The 16,782-nt window shown below is 47.9% G+C and overlaps 1 protein-coding gene across 1 annotated transcript in view; it reads right to left on the reverse strand.

The window, feature by feature from the left end:
- Positions 1 to 16,782, reverse strand: part of DNAAF3 (dynein axonemal assembly factor 3) — a 162,605-nt gene that overhangs the window by 42,274 nt on the left and 103,549 nt on the right. Inside the window, exons 6-9 of the mRNA XM_078655025.1 lie at positions 15,952 to 16,128; positions 13,901 to 14,023; positions 12,700 to 12,822; positions 10,285 to 10,519 (exon numbers count right to left, since the gene is read on the reverse strand). Of these exons, the coding sequence (XP_078511151.1) occupies positions 10,285 to 10,519; positions 12,700 to 12,822; positions 13,901 to 14,023; positions 15,952 to 16,128 (658 nt within the window). The remainder of the gene's footprint in view (positions 1 to 10,284; positions 10,520 to 12,699; positions 12,823 to 13,900; positions 14,024 to 15,951; positions 16,129 to 16,782) is intronic.

Consider the following 16,782-nt stretch of genomic DNA (forward strand, 5'->3'; position numbering starts at 1 on the left):
AAATGAGATAAAGTGGCTCTTGCATTCGCTATTTTAATTGCAGTTGCTGCAAACACACTAATCCTCTTCCCATGGTGTCCAACCTCTTTCCTTCATGATCCGTGGACATTACAGATGAAGCAGCAGCGTTCTCTGATTCCCTCTGGGCCGCCGTTGATATTAAAGAGTCTGTCTTGATCTGATTCAAGAGACACTCTGGTGTCCCTCTGATGCTCAAGTTGGGCGATCACAGCTGAGCTGTAGCTGGATTGTGCATACATGCTAAATCGTCACCCTGTACATGGTCCAAGATGGTTAATGACCGTATGGTACATCTTTACTTGACTTTAAAGTCAAATAAGAATCTCTACAGTCTAAATAAGGGAGCTGGATTGTTGTGGGGATCTGTCAATTACATGTGACAATGGTAGAGTTTATCTGGTGGTGAACATCTAGGTGCTGGTTCCGGGCTCTAATTTTCCATGGGGAGGTAATTTATCTGATTCTGGGTCCCGATGGTTGACATTCAGCGCATCATCATGAGTATGGTTGGTATCATCATCAACTTCATCGTCAGTTACATCCAAATCAGTGTGGTGTCTGGAAACTTCCGTTGGCTGGCTCCTTGTATTTTCTCTTGAATGCAGGCAAAGATTTGGTATCAGCAGCTGAACCTGAGAAGGTATTGCTGAACGACCAGAAGGTAATCTACGTTAGATGTTTTCTATCAGTTGTTTCATAGAAGTAAGGAAATACATCAGTACCTCTACCAATGGTTCTCTAAGAGGTATTGAAAGAGGCAGGTGTGCTTGTTCTTGGTAACCAAACTCTTCCCCTTGTTCTGAAACTTTTGGCATTGAGAGAATATCCAGATTGTGCAGCCCTTTAGCCTACAAAGCAGTTTCAGACTGCATGTCTTCATCAGAAAACACGGGAGGCTTTCAAGACTTGTGTTGGTGGTTCTGGTGTAATTGATATGGGCAATACCAGTGATGACATTGGTAACCTATATAATATTGGAGTTTATGGAAGATAATAAAGAATACAACCTTATCAACAAAGTAGAGGTCAGCAATCTTGCTGTCATCGACAGTGTGGATGCAGAAACAGTGATCACCAGACTTTGTCAATAGTGTTTTTGTAGCTTGCACTGTTATTTATGGGATCTTCATAGGCTTACCATTTCTATCCGGTAAGGTCGCTGACGGGGTCTTTTGGCAATCGGGCCTTTAAAGATGGTGTCTTCATCTCTGGCATTGGTGTTGTCAGGAAGATCCTTAAATGAAGATGCAGTTTACAACAACATTGTTGGCAGCAAGACTTTGCCAAGCAGTGTTTCATCAACAGGACCTTCGTCAGTGGTATTCACATGGGTAAAATAGTTTGTGTCACAGCATGACTCATCATAGACAGTACCGCTCAGGACCTTATCATCACTGTAGATGTCGATGACAATGGCATCATTAAAGTTATCATGCCCTTAGTCATCAATCGAGAAAATTGTCAATGCAACTCTTGCCTCTTTGATTTTGAGGGCTATGTCTTAACTGAGGCAGATTTTTCTTTTGTTCGATTCAGCTTTTCACCACCAGGAAAAGTCAGCAAGAAAGACACAAAAGGTCTTTAGGTGGGGGTCAGAAAGGTCTCGGCTGAGGGATCTGCTACTAAGTTCTTGTAAATGACAAGTCCCAACCTGCATAGAAACACTGTTAGCAGAATTCCCCCACAGAGAATGTGTATTTAAGGTCCACAAAAAGGCATCTTTCTCTGCCATTCGGTGTCTTCACACTGAAAGTCCTACAGACCGTGCAGTCTTTAGGCAATAAATACACTTAGTACGAGGGTCTTCAGGAAGATCATTTGGTTTCACAAATCACAGGAGATTCCAGTGAGATGGTTTAGCAATGACTTAGTAAAAAAAAAGTCTCAGCACTAAGTCTCCCAGACACAAAAATGAGCAGATTCTGCTAACCGTGTGCACTTGTGAGTGTTTAAAGGAGATTCCAGGAGAACAAAATATAAAACCTGCTTATCTGAAAGAAACAACAGCAGAACTCAAAGGATTTCCGTTTGCCTGTTGATTTGAAAAAGAAAACTGGACAGGTGATGTCTCTGAGGAGAGGTGGAGCTCTGAGCTCCTCCATCTGATCGGCTGGACTTTGTATCATAAAATGAGACAGCTGGGCTACTAGTAGACTGTGGTTGTTTACAGTTTGTTTTCAATGCTTTTTGCTGTACCGGTAGACTTCTATGTTAACATTGACTACCGAAGGTTCCCAGCCTGAAGTCAGGGAATAATTCAAGTATGTGAATCTATGAAAAAAACAATGCTGGAGAGCAGTTTAGTAACCACTGGCAGTCCATCCATTTTAAGATCCCACAATGGAAAAGGTCCATGGCCTTGAGGTGTGCAGGATTCGATTTGGTTGTTGGAATGTTTGTTTCCTGTCTCTGAGGTGCAGAAAAACACTCAATTAACCCTGATGCTTAGAAAGGTTGGTTGGCGATAGAGAAATGCTTTACCTCTGAGGCTTGCACACAGTGCATCAGGCTCCGGTACTGGGAAATGAATGCTATTGATAGAGAAAGTCCTTGTCTCTGAGATGTGCACAATACTGCACTAACCTCTGGGAATGGTATGTTACGGATAGAGAAGGTCCCCGCCTCTGAGATGTGCAGACACACTGCATTCATCACTGGTACTAGGAATGGTAAGTTAAGGATAGAGAAGGTCCCTGCCTTTGAGTTGTGCAGACACACTGCAGTCATCTCTGATACTGAGAATGGTACATTATTGATAGAGAAGGGCCCTGCCTCTGAGCTGTGGCTACACACTGCGTTCATCTCTGGTACTGGCAAAGGTACGTTGAGGATAGAGAAGGTCCCGGCCTTTGAGCTGTGCAGACACACTGCATTCATCACTGGTACTAGGAATGGTATGTTAAGGATAGAGAAGGTCCCTGCCTCTGAGCAATACAGACCCAATGCATTCGTCTCCGATACTGGGAATGGTACATTATTTATAGAGAAGGCCCCTGTCTACGAGATGTGCTACACACTGCATTTGTCACTGGTACTGGGAGTGGTACGTTAAGGATAGAGAAGGTCCCTGCCTCTGGGCAGTGCAGACACACTGCAGTCATCTCTGACACTGAGAATGGTACATTATTGATAGAGAAGGACCCTGCCTCTGAGCTGTGGCTGCACACTGGATTCGTCTCTGGTACTAGCAAAGGTACGTTGAGGATAGAGAAGGTCCCTGCCTCTGAGCTCTGCAGAAACCCTGCAGTCGTCTCTGGTACTGGGAATTACATGTTAATGATAGGGAAGGTCTCTGCCTCTGAGATGCGTCTATGCACTGCATTTGTTTCTTGTCCTACGAATAATAAGTTATTGATAGAGAAGGTCCCTGTCTCTGAGATGTGCAGACACATTGCAGTCGTCTCTGGTACTGGGAATGGTACGTTAAGTATAGAGAAGGTCCCTGCCTCTGAGCTGTGTAGGCACACTGCAGTTGTCTCTGGTACTGAGAATGGTACATTGAGGATAGAGAAGGTCCCTGCCTCTGAGCTGTGCAGACACACTGCATTCGTTTCCGGCACTGGGATTGGTAAGTTAAAGATAGAGTAGGTCCCAGCCTCTGAGCTGTGCAGACACACTGCATTCGTCTCCGGTACTGGGAATGGTAAGTTAAGGATAGAGAAGGTCCCTGCCTCAGAGCTGTGCAGACACACTGCATTCATTTCCGGTTCTGGGAATGGTAAGTTAAGGATAGAGAAGGTCCCTGCCACTGAGCTGTGCAGACACACTGCATTTGTTTCCGGTTCTGGGAATGTTACGTGAAGGTTTGAGATGGTTCCTGCCTCTGAGATGAGCAGACACACTGCAGTCGCCTCTGGTGCTGGGAATAGTGCGTTAAGGATAGAGAAGGTCCCTGCCTCTGAAATGTGGCTTCACACTGCAGTCGTCTCTGGTACTGGGAATGTTACATGAAGGACAGAGAAGGTCCCTGTCACTGAGATGAGCAGACATACTGTATTCGTCTCATGTACTGGGAATGGTACGTTAAGGATGGAGAAGGCCCTGCCTCTGGGCTGTGCAGACACACTGCAGTTGTCTTATGTACTCGAAGTACAAGTTACTTACCTTCGTTAACGATGTATCTGGTAGCAACAATTCTAGCCGCAGATTCCTTAACGTAGAAGTATCCCCAGACGTGAGACTGGATCCCAAAACTTTTCTTTGCCACGGCATCTCTGCGTGCCGAGAGCAGTACCATGTGACTCCACCCTGATGTCAGCGAGGTCACATAAGCCCCACCCCGGCGCGCTGATGTCAGTTTTCTTCAGAGAAATTTTCTGCGCCACAACGCGGAGCCATCACAAACAAAACTGTGGAAAATATGGGAACAGTGTGCGAAAAGCAGTGAAAACAGAAAAGGGAGGAACGAAAGGTGAGGAACAGCACCAGTTGGAAAAGTGCCAGGCACTAAGGTACAGAAAGCTATAGCAGTGAAAGAGCAGAGAACCTCTCTGAGGAGCAACCTTGCAAAGCTACGGGGACATCCTCCCTCGAGGCAGAAAAACATGTTGAAAACGTCCTAGCAGATGATAGAGAGTCTGCAATCACAATCCACAACAGTGCAGGGCAACAAGACAGGAACAGATGAGTCACGGCAAATTACCCCAAGACAACACCATCAAGGAGGGTCATATCCCCTGGAAGGAGCTAAAGGCTGAGGTACAGCCCCCAACTCAGAGGACTGCAGAGGAATCAGAGACCCCTAGCAATTAAAAGGGAAGAAGAGTAAAAGTAGGCCCACACACTGGAAAAAACAAGGGTGTAGGGATGCAGAAGTACACATGAACCAACCAACCTTGTACCAGCAAGGAAGAGGTATAAAAATTAAACAGAACGGAGCATCCCGTCAGGGAGGAAGTGAAGAGGACACTCGCAGAAGACTAGCCACCCGGAGGGAGGCGAGTGCAGAAAACCAAGCTGAAGGTACTCGCAGAACGGGGAGGAAGGGCAGGTCATGAAGGAATCTGCTGCTAGAATCGTCTCTACCAGATACATCGTTATCGGAGGTAAGTAACTTGTACATCTGATAGAGACTACAAGCCGCAGATTTTAACATTGAATAGATACCTGAGCCATACCCAGAGGGGAGGAGGGCCTGAGAGAGAACCTCCCCAGTTAGGAAAAAACACAGGGCCCCAGAAGAGCGGCCTAGCCCCTACCAAGTAGAATTAAGCAAGAACAAAGCAAAGGGAAGGCTAGGATACCCTAAGCCCATCCAAGGTACAAGGGACATCCGCTAGAAAACCCCGGAGGGACAGACAGCGCCAGACGAGTACCAAGGAAGAAAAGAACCACCCCAAACTCCAAGGAGAAGAGGTAGAAACGGAGGCAGAGCCCGCCGCATGAGAACACACACACAGCGAAGGGGACAGCTGCGAAGGGGACAGCTGAACAGGCATCAGCCTCGAGGCAGGGGATAAGGCAGGAACGGCTCCAGGCTAAGAAGTGTAGGCGTGAGAAGAATACACAGTTGCGCAAAGCTCCAGCAGAACAAGAGACAGGAGCACAAGGCTACACGCCAAGGTCCACGACAGTGGACCATAATGAGCAGGCGTAAGCAGCCGGCAAATACCATGCAGTAGTGTGCCCCGAACAAGCCAATCGCAAGACGAAAGCAGAGGCAAGGGAAATCCAGACCAACCCCTAAAAGGAGGACCATTCCAGAGACACAATCCGACCCACAAAAGAAGTGGGAGCAGCCAGAAGAGAAAGAGGATAAACAAATAGGACGGACCTAAGCCGTCAACCAGAACCCATGAAAAAGCCAGGAGAAACCTAGACCCCCTGAAACACCAGACAGAGGACCAGGCCAAAGCGCCGGACAAGAAGGCGGAAACACCACACACAACGCCATAGACGGCATGCTAAAGCCGGTCTAGCGATGTAGCGGACACTGAGAATGACAGAACCTGGGGAAGCACAAGCTACGCCAAGACAAAGACAAGGAGAGCGCACCAGCGGTATACAGGGATGCCAGGAGAGGCGAGGAACCCGAAACAGGCTGTCTACACCCTCCCAGCTTAGGACAGAGCTATACAATAGCTACAAGTACCCCACTTAGGGTATGACACGTCCCAAAGAAAACATGAGAACACCTCTTAGGGAAAAAAGCCTGCAGCAGAGGACAAGAACATAAAGGACCTGCGGGTAATACCACGGACGGCTTACCAATCAGCCAAAAAATACACAGAAGGCCCAACCTGAGGACCTATACGGTTTACCAACCGCCAAATCCACAAATCCAAAAAAGCCAATGGGCTGTATCAGCAGCCAACAGTAAAGAGGGGCCAACCTAAGGACCCCGAAGGCACGTCAAACCACACAGAAGGGCCAACCTAAACACGAGACCCCAGAAAAAAGGTGGGATAACGCCTCCCATAAAGCACTGGAGGACCGACAAGCCAAGCTTACGGAGGGGGAGGAGGAGGACAGAGCCCCCCAAGCAGCCCCTGGATGGTGGAGTCCGCGTGGGTGTTAAACAAAAGAACCCCATCAAAAGGTAGGTCAACCAGATGCTCCCTAATATTCTCTAAAAAAATGCCATCCCGCAACCAAGCCGGTGGCGGAGAGCTACGGAACAATGCATAGCGCGGCCGAGAGCATCAGAAACATCCAAGGCAGAACGGAGAATAAACACTGTCAATCCCGGCCATCCAACACATGGTGCCACAGATCAGCGCTGACACCTTCGTGGGAGGCACGGGACAGAAGGGACTCCACGGAATCCCACAAGCTGGAGGTAGCCCTGGCCAACACACACAGTGTGTTGAGCGCTCGCAAAGCAGCACTAGAGGAAGCGAAGATGTTATGCTCCCAGGAATCCAACCACCGGGCCTCCTGTGAGGGAGGAAACAACACCAAAGGCAAGGAAGAAAAAGCAGTCTGCAGAAGAGCGCACTGAGTAAAAGGGTGGAAAGAAAGGCAGACTGGATCACCCGTGGCAGGATGCCCCCAGAAGAGAATTGTGGAGCGAAGCTTCAAATGGAAGGAGCAGCTCCCGTCTACTTGAGCTCTGGTGGAGAACCTCTAACAAATGGTCCGTAGGGAATAGGGTGACAGGGTTGCCCATCTGCAAAATGCCAGCGGCCAAGGAAATGGCCCGGACAAAGGCTACACTCGCCTTCGTAGGGCGTCGCGGGGGAGAGAGCAATTCCTCCCTGGGTGACGGCTGTAAACTAACCCGGCCATCCCCGAGTCCAACTGGAGGAAGAAACAGCCAGCCTCTGAATAGTGGAAGATCCACAGACGAGTGGGGTCCTGAGGGGCCTCAGGGGAAGGTGGAGAAGCCTGCGGAGCAACCAACAGTGAGTTTCCGAGGAGAGGGTCCGGGGCTGTGGCCGCGGAGACGCGAAGAGCCCTCCCTTTAAGACACCGGGGAAAAAGCAACGACATGGCGTCCCATTTCCGGAGAAGAGGAGACAAGGAGATGACAAACCTCCGGAGAGGAGGGGACCTCTGGAGACGAGTCGATGACCCGACGCAGGCACGGCACAGTGGAGTCCGCCTAAGGCACCGGCGCGATGTCGACCGGCGCCCAAGCGGTCATCGAGGGCGCCGAGTCGACCTCCACCACCACTTGCGTCCTAGGGGGAGAATGGGGCGGGGTCGGAGCCAGGGCGGCTAAAGAACGGCGCTGAAAAGGCCTCAGATGAGGCAGCCGCCTGCGCAGAGGGCCGAGAGGGACCTGGGGAGGCGCCCCAGACCCTAGCCACCACCCACGGCGCCGCCTGCCCAGAGGACAGAGGGGAATCGAGGTCAAACCGTGAGTCCCGGTGACCTCCTGCGACACCACAGGGACCCCTTGGGGATTTGCGGAGAGGCAGAGACGCCGTGGGTCGGAGAGGGGGACCCTGTAGGGCCGCACCTAGACGACACCACAACCCCAAACCAGAAGTCTAACTCGTCGGCGCCGGGGTAGAAGCCGCCGGCGACTCCGTGGAAGGCCCCGCACGTGGCAAATCAGCGGAGGAGGGGCCAAAGAAGCCTGCAGAGCCGTAGCATAGGCCTTCATTTGGGCCCCAGTCGCCCAGACACCAGGAAATGGCGGGTAGGGTGGCGACGAGCGAGGCCGCATGTCCCGAGGAGAACCCGCACCCTCTGCAGAACGGGGACCAGGCCTCGGTGACAAGCTGTAAGACTTACCAGTGGGCGAGCAACGCCCATGAGGCCTCGGAATCAGCGTTTTTTGGACCCACCCGAGACAGGGGACGGGCACGGTGACAACACCGATCTGGATAGGTGGGCCGAAAGTAGTTTCATCCGGCGCTCCCGCCGGGATTTCGGCTTCAGATGCTAGCAAGCGTTGCAGTCCGTAAAATCATGGTGCTCGCCCAAACACCACTTACAAACAGGGTGAGGGTCCGTCGCCAACATCTGACGCGTACAAGAAGTACACGTCTTGAAGCCCGAAGGCATTTGCACACTGTTCCTCAACGCAAAAGCGTGAAAAGAAGGCCTGAAAATAGGTCAGGGACACAATCCAGATCTGCGTTGCACCCTGAAAAGAAGGAAACTGACGTCCGTGCGCCGGGGTGGGGCTTATGTGACCTCGCTGACGTCACGCCCGCGGACGACGTCAGGGCAGAGTCACGTGGTACCGCCCCCGGCACGCAGAGATGCTGTGGCAAAGAAAATTTTCCGGATTCAGTCTCATGCCTGGGGATAATTTTATGTTAAGGAATCTGTGGCTAGTAATCTCTATCAGATATGGTGCATTATTGCTAGAGAAAGTCCCTGCCTTTGAGCTGTGCAGACACACTACAGTTGTCTCTGGTACTGGGAATGGTATGTTAAGGATAGAGAAGATCCCTGCCTTTGAGCTGTGCAGACACACTGCAGTCGTCTCTGGTACTGGGAATGGTACGTTAAGGATAGAGAAGGTCCCTGCCTCTGAGCTGTGCAGACACACAGTAGTCGTCTTTGATACTGGAAATGGTACATTATTGATAGGGTAGGACCCTGCCTCTGAGCTGTGACTTCACACTGCATTCGTCTCTGGTACTGGGAATGGTACGTTAAGGATAGAGAGGTCCCTGCCTCTGTGCTGTGCAGACACACTGCAGTCGTCTCTGGTACTGGGAATGGTACTTTAAGGATAGAGAAGGTCCCTGCCTCTGTGCTGTGCAGACACACTGCAGTCGTCTCTGGTACTGGGAATGGTACGTTAAGTATAGAGAAGGTCCCTGCCTCTGAGCTGTGTAGGCACACTGCAGTTGTCTCTGGTACTGAGAATGGTACGTTAAGGATAGAGAAGGTCCCTGCCTCTGGGCTGTGCAGACACACTGTAGTCGTCTCTGGTACTGGGAATGGTAGGTTAAGGATAGAGAAGGTCCTTGCCTCTGGGCTGTGCACAGACACACTGCAGTTGTGTCTGGTACTGGGAATGGTACATGAATCATAGAGAAGGTCCCTGCCTTTGAGCTGTGTAGACACACTGCGGTCGTCACTGGTACTGGGAATGGTACGTTAAGGATAAAGAAGGTCCCTGCGTTTGAGCTGTGCAGACACACTGCAGTTGTCTCTGATACTGGGAATAGTATGTTAAGGATAGAGAAGGTCCCTGCCTCTGAGCTTTGCAAACACACTGCATTTGTCTCTTGTACTGGGAATGGTACGTTGAGGATAGAGAAGGTCCCTGCCTGTGTGCGGTGCAGACACAGTGCATTCGTCTCCGGTACTGGGAATGTTACGTGAAGGATAGAGAAGGTCCCTGCTCCTGTGCTGTGCAGACACATTACATTCGTCTCCGGTACTGGGAATGTTATGTGAAGGATAGAGAAGGTCCCTGCCTCTAAGATGAGCAGACACACTGCAGTCGTCTCTGGTACTGGGAATGTTATGTGAAGGATAGAGAAGGTCCCTGCCTCTGAGATGGGCAGACACACTGCATTTGTTTCCGTTTCTGGGAATGTTATGTGAAGGATAGAGAAGGTCCCTGCCTCTGAGATGGGCAGACACACTGCATCCGTCTTTGGTACTGGGAATGGCACGTTAACGACAGAGAAGGCCCCTGCCTCTGAGATGAGCAGACACACATTATTAGGCTCTGTTTGGAAGGATGGGCTCTTAGAGAGACGCTCTAAGGAGCTTTAGACTCTGGGGCTGAGGATGGTTTGTTAGTGACAGTGATGCTCCCTCCCTCTGGCAGGTGTAGACAGGCTGCTTTAGGCCCTTGTGCTGGCTGTGATTTGTTGATAAGTTTCTGCACACCATGTATGTACTCACTGCATTCTTTGTCCTTTGGCTTCTGTTGTTTGCTCAGAAGTGTCCCTGTGCCCTCCTCTGTGCCGGATCCTCCTGCAGGTTCCCTCCTCTCCTCCTCTTCCTCTTCAGCCTCATCCACCTCCGTGATCTGGCACTCAGGGCGCTCTGCTGCCGCCGGGGGAGGGCTGTAGCGGGTGTTGGTCGCCAGTTCGTGAAACAGAGCAGTGATGTTGTGAAGCGAGATGTCCTGTGCCGTCTGGAGAGTTCACAACACTGATGGTTATTCTTTTCTAAAACCACAGCCAGATTCCCAAACATGCCTCAAACGTTCCAAGCGAAAAGTTACACACATAAAAGGGAAAGATTAAATGACCCTCGAAATGTCATTTCACATACAAGTCACACACGAGGTCACCTTTGATTTTATTGCAATTCTGTTCAACTGAATAACGTGTATTTCTTCTCACCAAAAGCACAATTTCAAACTCAACTTTTCTTTCAATATGCACTTTTTTCCTTACTAACACACCAGCCCTCCTCGTTGCCTTTGAATTAATGCAAACCAAGCAACACCACTGCTATTGCTGCTTTTGAACAAGAAAACTCCCCCTCTCTCGCCTTTGTACTGCATGGAAAGGAGTCCATTTATTAACAAATATCCCTACATCATTATTGGTTTTAACTAAATTGAATTAAAGCTAAGTAAATATTCATGTGTTTTTCTTATTAAAGGTATTTCAGTGTCAATGTTTATTTTCAGTCCAAGCAAACAGAGCAAAAAAACTGCTATATTTTCTCTTTTTTAAAGATAGCAATATCTTTTCTTGAGTCTTTTTGGAGCACTGAAGGAGTCGTTTGAGGGTTTGAGATTAGTTGTTTGGAGATGATACAGAACAGATCATATCAGGGCGGGGTGGGGGGGTGGATTACTGTCCTTACTCGGCACAGTTGCTTGCAGCACTTAGGGTTGGGAACCAGGAAACATTGTTCAGCATCAGACTTTGACCCAGAGCACAAGAGGTAAAGGAGAAAAGGGGAAAAGATGGAGGAGCAGAGAAACAGCAAAACATGAGCAAAGAGAAAAAGAACCTGCAAGAAGAATGGGATGAAGAGAGAGGAAGTGAGAGTGGGGGGAGAACGAGAGATCAATCAATCAATCAATCAAAGCATTTATATAGCGCACTACTCACCCGGAGGGTCTCAAGGCGCTGAATCCAGACAAGGCAGCCTGGTACTCACAACCCCAACACTCAGCAGCATCACTGAGGGGCTCCTGCACCTGCACTCATGTTCTCTTTTCAAAAATGAAGCACTGGGGGTTGGGGCTTAAGTGGATGATAGGAGGTGAGGCAGAATTAGCCTAAATGAGGGAGGTGCTGATTCGTCATTTGCGCGTGATGGGAGGAACTTCTGGAATGGCAGTAGGTTGATTGAGGATCATGAGTCATGAACAAGGTGTGTGTTGGTCTTGAGATGTCAAACAGCGGTAGAAGTTGTGTATCATCATCATGGGGGTAGAGCGGTGTGTGAACCTTAGCTTTGCAAGACTGGTTCCTTCTACAGGTCAGTGGAAGAGCTGCACGTGGGCTGACTATCTGGAACAGCAGCATTTTGTAAAGGTTAAGATCATGTGGTGGATGTGCTCTAGTTCTGTAATGGCGGTACCTTCTTGGAATCAAAGGTGTGCATCTCTTAGATTTGTGCATATAATACGTCAGTAGCCCTGGCAGGAGCAGATGGGCGGCTGAAGCTCTGAAAGGACAGTAAGCTCTTCTGATCAATATCATGGGCAGGGCTCCATATGAGCCTTCGTTCTGGCATGGCAGTATATTCTACAGGCCAAGGCCATGGGCAGAACAAAGTGTGGAGTTTAGTGCTGGAATAGAGTATATTCTAAAGGTCAGGCTCACAGAGGGAGAGTTGCACGCAGCTGAAGGCCCTGCCTCTTCTTGTACTGTGTGAAGAAGTACGTTTTAAAGGCCTTTCTCAAATTTCAAATAAGGAAGGAAGGGGTAAGATGTTGGTTGTGAGCTGGTCCATAGCATTTGCAAAAATTGTGATCACTGCGGCTCACAAATCTGCGGTAAAGAAAAGACAGAAGTTGAACGTGCACAAATTTCAAGTCTCTCTGTAGGTGATAGGGCACAATCCTACACTAGAGGTGGTTCTTGCCACGTACTTATAGGTGAGGCAGAGGATGTGGGAATGACTGTAGCTCAAAATGGGGGACAATGAAATCTTTTGAGAATGCATCAGATGGGATTTTTCTCTTTCCAGTGCACTGATAACCAGTTCACCCGTGACATCAGGCATCTTTTTTATGAGAATAAGAAGGTTATTAGGATGGGCAACATGGGACTGTACAATTGATCAGACAGCTAAACCAGAGAAAGAGGCAAAAAGAGAAGGGTGCATGTAGAGTATATTTACAAGTACCTTTGTATGCACGCCATTGGCTGTTTTCATTAGGCTCTGATCCTCAGACTCAGTTCCAAAGGCTATGAACGGACCAGTAGCAACGTCTCCCCAGTAACCGCGAGCAGGAACCTTCTCGCCTTTCTGTGCAAAGGAAATACATATATATCACTGAGAAATTACAGAATAACTCCAGTCAACTTTTCATCTTGGTAGAGAGTCAATTAGTGTATGAGATTGGCCTGTACAAATGGGGCTTTGGTAGCAAAGCATCCGTTCGGTGGGATTTCAAATATGGAGAGCAGGCGACTATGAAAATAGACTGTTTATACTGTTGCTCGTGATTGCACTCCTCTGAGACCGCTTTTTGAATTTAGGAAGCTAGGGATTGACCTATCCTGGAATGGATAAAGAATCTGTTGCTTGAAATCCCTAGATAAGATGCTATGCACTCTAAACTGAACCTATATACAAACATAGCAAGCTGCAGACCAGGCTACTCTACAATGAGCTGCTGGCCGTTGGCCGTTTCCATCTAGGCACCTCTTGAATGGGCCTGTAAATATAGGATCCAGGTAACTAAGTACTAAAGAGACCGCCTGATAAGCAGGGAGCACTTATGGCCATGGTTCGCTGAGATGTGCATGCTATGATGAGAAACTAGTGACCAGATATGGGACTCTGAGTGTTTGCTGCTGGTGTCCAAATGCCCTTAGTATGAGAGGTTGGTGAGCAACCTCTTCTGAAAAGGATTGTAAATTCAGGAAACTAGTCACAGAGCACTCCTGAGATGGGGGTTGCCGAATTAAGGGTCTGGTAACTGAGCACATCTGCAATGAGCTTGTTTACACAGGGTGCAAGTGATGGAGCTTCTTTGTGATGGGATGGCACACATCAGAACCACATGACTGAGCTCCTTTGAAATGATTTGTTAATTAAGGGTAACTGGTGACTGAGCTCCTCTGAGATGGACTTCTTAACATGGATAGGTGATGACTGAGTTCCTTTGTGATGGTTGAACAGATAAAAACAGCCAGTGACCAAGTTTCTCTATGTCTGGCTAGCTGATAAGGAGAGCTGATGATAGCTCTACTGTGATGAGCTCATCAATGTCAGGAGATTGTGACCAGATTCCTCAACAGTGTGTTTGTGGATAGAGGGATCCTATGCCCAAGTCACTGTGTGATGGGCACTTACTAATGAACATCATTATCATACTCACGAGTCTCAGAAGTAGACCAGAGGCCAGCGATTTGTTGGGAAAGTCATAGATTCCTTCTCGGAGCTCAAAAGCCACTCCTTTCTCCCGCCATCTGCAATACTCTTGTCTACTTATCACGCCGGCCTACAAGCAGAGATCCACATGGTTACATCACATTGTATTATTCCCACAATCTGGCAACAGACATCCCTGGGTTGCCCGTGCATGAGACAGCAATGTTTATCTAGCTTCATGAATCAGCAATCACAAGACTCCCACTAACCATCGATGGCCCACTGGATGATACAGAAATTGGCTGACAACACGAAATAAACCTGGAACGCTAGCAAAATGTGAATGTGGGCTGAAGTATTAGGAAAAAAGAATCAAGTGGATTAACAAAAGCATAAATTCTGTTTCACTATGTGGCCCTGAATTGTATAATAAAATAGCAAATTGCTTAATTTCTATAAATGTTTCATTCTGGATCCCCCACAGCTTGAATGTATTCATCTCTGATCAAATTGTGCAAATTGTACCCTTGTTCAACAGTGCACATCTAAGTGGAACTTTGCTCAAGAACTTATTAAGGACCTCATTGAGCTGCTTGCCCATGCTGCACTGAAGGGTGAGTCAATCATTTCCGAGCAAATCAGCCCGTCTTGTTTGGAAAATGTGCCGTGGGATCATGGATGTCGTCTCAATGTATACTCTGCAGAGGGAGTTAGACATTTTAGATTAAAACTTGAGCAATGTTTTGGAGTCTTAGATTCAAGTCTGCTCATCAAGTTCACCATCTTAAATCAAACGTGTACAGGGTGTGCTCATTGTGGATTCAACTCTGCTAAGTTTGATCTAAGATGGTAGACTCAATTTTCATAGTGAGTCTGCCATCCTAGGTTAAACTGCAGAATACATTTACCAAATGAGTGTAAATTCTACAGACTGAGTTGGCTGATTACCTTAAAATCTTCACAGTGACACAGCCATTTTAAGAGTAAACTCTGCAGAAGGTGCTGACCAGGTTGGGGTATTTTCCAAACACTGAGTTTATTTCTTTTTTGCAATCATTTTTATTGTCTTCATCACAGCATACAATGTTGAGACAATTAGCGATGGAAAAGATGGACATATTCAGAGCAGTTCGGCATAAAACAATATTACGGTAAGAAGTAGATGGTTCGACATATAGTCATAACAACAGTAACAATCAAACTACAGTCCACCACAGGAAAGAAAACAGCCCACATCATTGTACCTGGCCTACCACAGGGAAATGAACATCCCAGGGGGGCGAACACCCGAGGCTCCCACCCATAGGAGAGCACCATTTTGTAAAAGGGTCCAAGTAGTGGGGGTCCACAAGGGTTGTGACAAGGCTGATAAACTAACACCGTTCATGGTCGTGAGGTGAATGCGAAATGCCCCCCTTCGGCCTGTAAGGCTTCATGGAACGACTGCAGCTCAGGCATCCTTCTGTCCCACAAGGCAGGCATAGGCAGGCATAGGGACCCTAACCAGTCACCAGACCTCTCTCCTCAGTGCTTTTACTTCAGCCCTACCCCACTTAAGGTTCGCCCCACATCAGTGTTGGAGGTTCAGGTTGACGCATGCCTTCCAATTCATTGCTATGGACCTACGGGCTATGAGTAAACCTAAGTCCAGCAATTGACTGGTTGCATGTTGGGTTTTTTTTACGCTTAAAGAGCCCAGCATTTCATGTAGACTGTAAGGAGAAAGGTAGGCCCTATGAAGTATATTGTGTTAGATGTATTGACATTTTGCATTTCTGGATAACTTCCTTGGATAGTTTAGGGCTTTCTCTCATTCCCTAGGTGTCAACTCGCACCCTAGATCTCTTTCCTAGTATCCACCCTTTGCCTGTAGTGGGTCTATTGATGTGTGCACCTTAGCTGTTTCGATTCTGTACACCAAGTTGCCTGGAACAGTCATGCAGTCATGTGTCAATGTTACATCTTGGTGTATTCAGATTCCATTGATATTCCACAGTGTGTTTCCCTGTCTTCCAATTGTCGCAAGTGTCACCCATGTCTGTCGATGTCATGACTCACCCCTCGGTCATGTAGCTTCATCGTCAGGTCCCAGTCGTAGGCTCCTCTTCGAGAGTCGTACCGTGTGCCGAGATACTGCCTGTTTCTTATATCCCACATCTTGTCGATCTGGAAGACCTTGGGATCTGGACTCCTCCAAAATTTAAAGATGCCTTCAAGCTGATCTCGCTCTTTAAACTTTGAATAAAATACAGAAGTGGACAAAACAGATCATAAGATGAATGTGGATCTTTATAAATGTACATTAGTAGCACAGGTAAATCTGAAGACTATAGTTCCTTCACTACTTGTGTTATCAGACATTGCTTACTATAATAAATTAGCAAACCACCAGGCCAGTAGGCACACATGGATCTCTTATGTGCTGTGTGTATTCAGTTCACTAATTTCATGGGCAGCACTGAAACTCCCCCACAAACTTAGATCTTACTGAAAATGACCAGCCTACCTCTCCTAAAAGCTAACAGCTGTATGAAATAACACTTACTGATGGTTGGAAGATAACACTCTTAAAAGAAATACAGGAGCCGATGGGTCTTGTGGTACGGGTACAATAGTTTAGCACTCCAAAGGGTAGATGTGGTGAGGCCAGTTCTATCGATCCACAAAGACGTGCATTGTATAGCGACCACTCCTGGTTACATGTGAGCACACACATATCACAAATCCACAACACAAAATGGAGGCCAGCAGCTGCCATTCAGGACCTGTGCTTGATATATTCAGGTTTTTTAAGGTAATAGGAACACTACATTAAAATCACAGGGCCCACAGTACTGCAGGTCCCCATCTCATGCATCGATTCAAAGACATATTGAAGTTTCAGGGCAA

Source organism: Lissotriton helveticus, chromosome 7 (genome assembly GCF_964261635.1).
Source record: "Lissotriton helveticus chromosome 7, aLisHel1.1, whole genome shotgun sequence".
NCBI classification, from domain to species: Eukaryota; Metazoa; Chordata; class Amphibia; order Caudata; family Salamandridae; genus Lissotriton; species Lissotriton helveticus.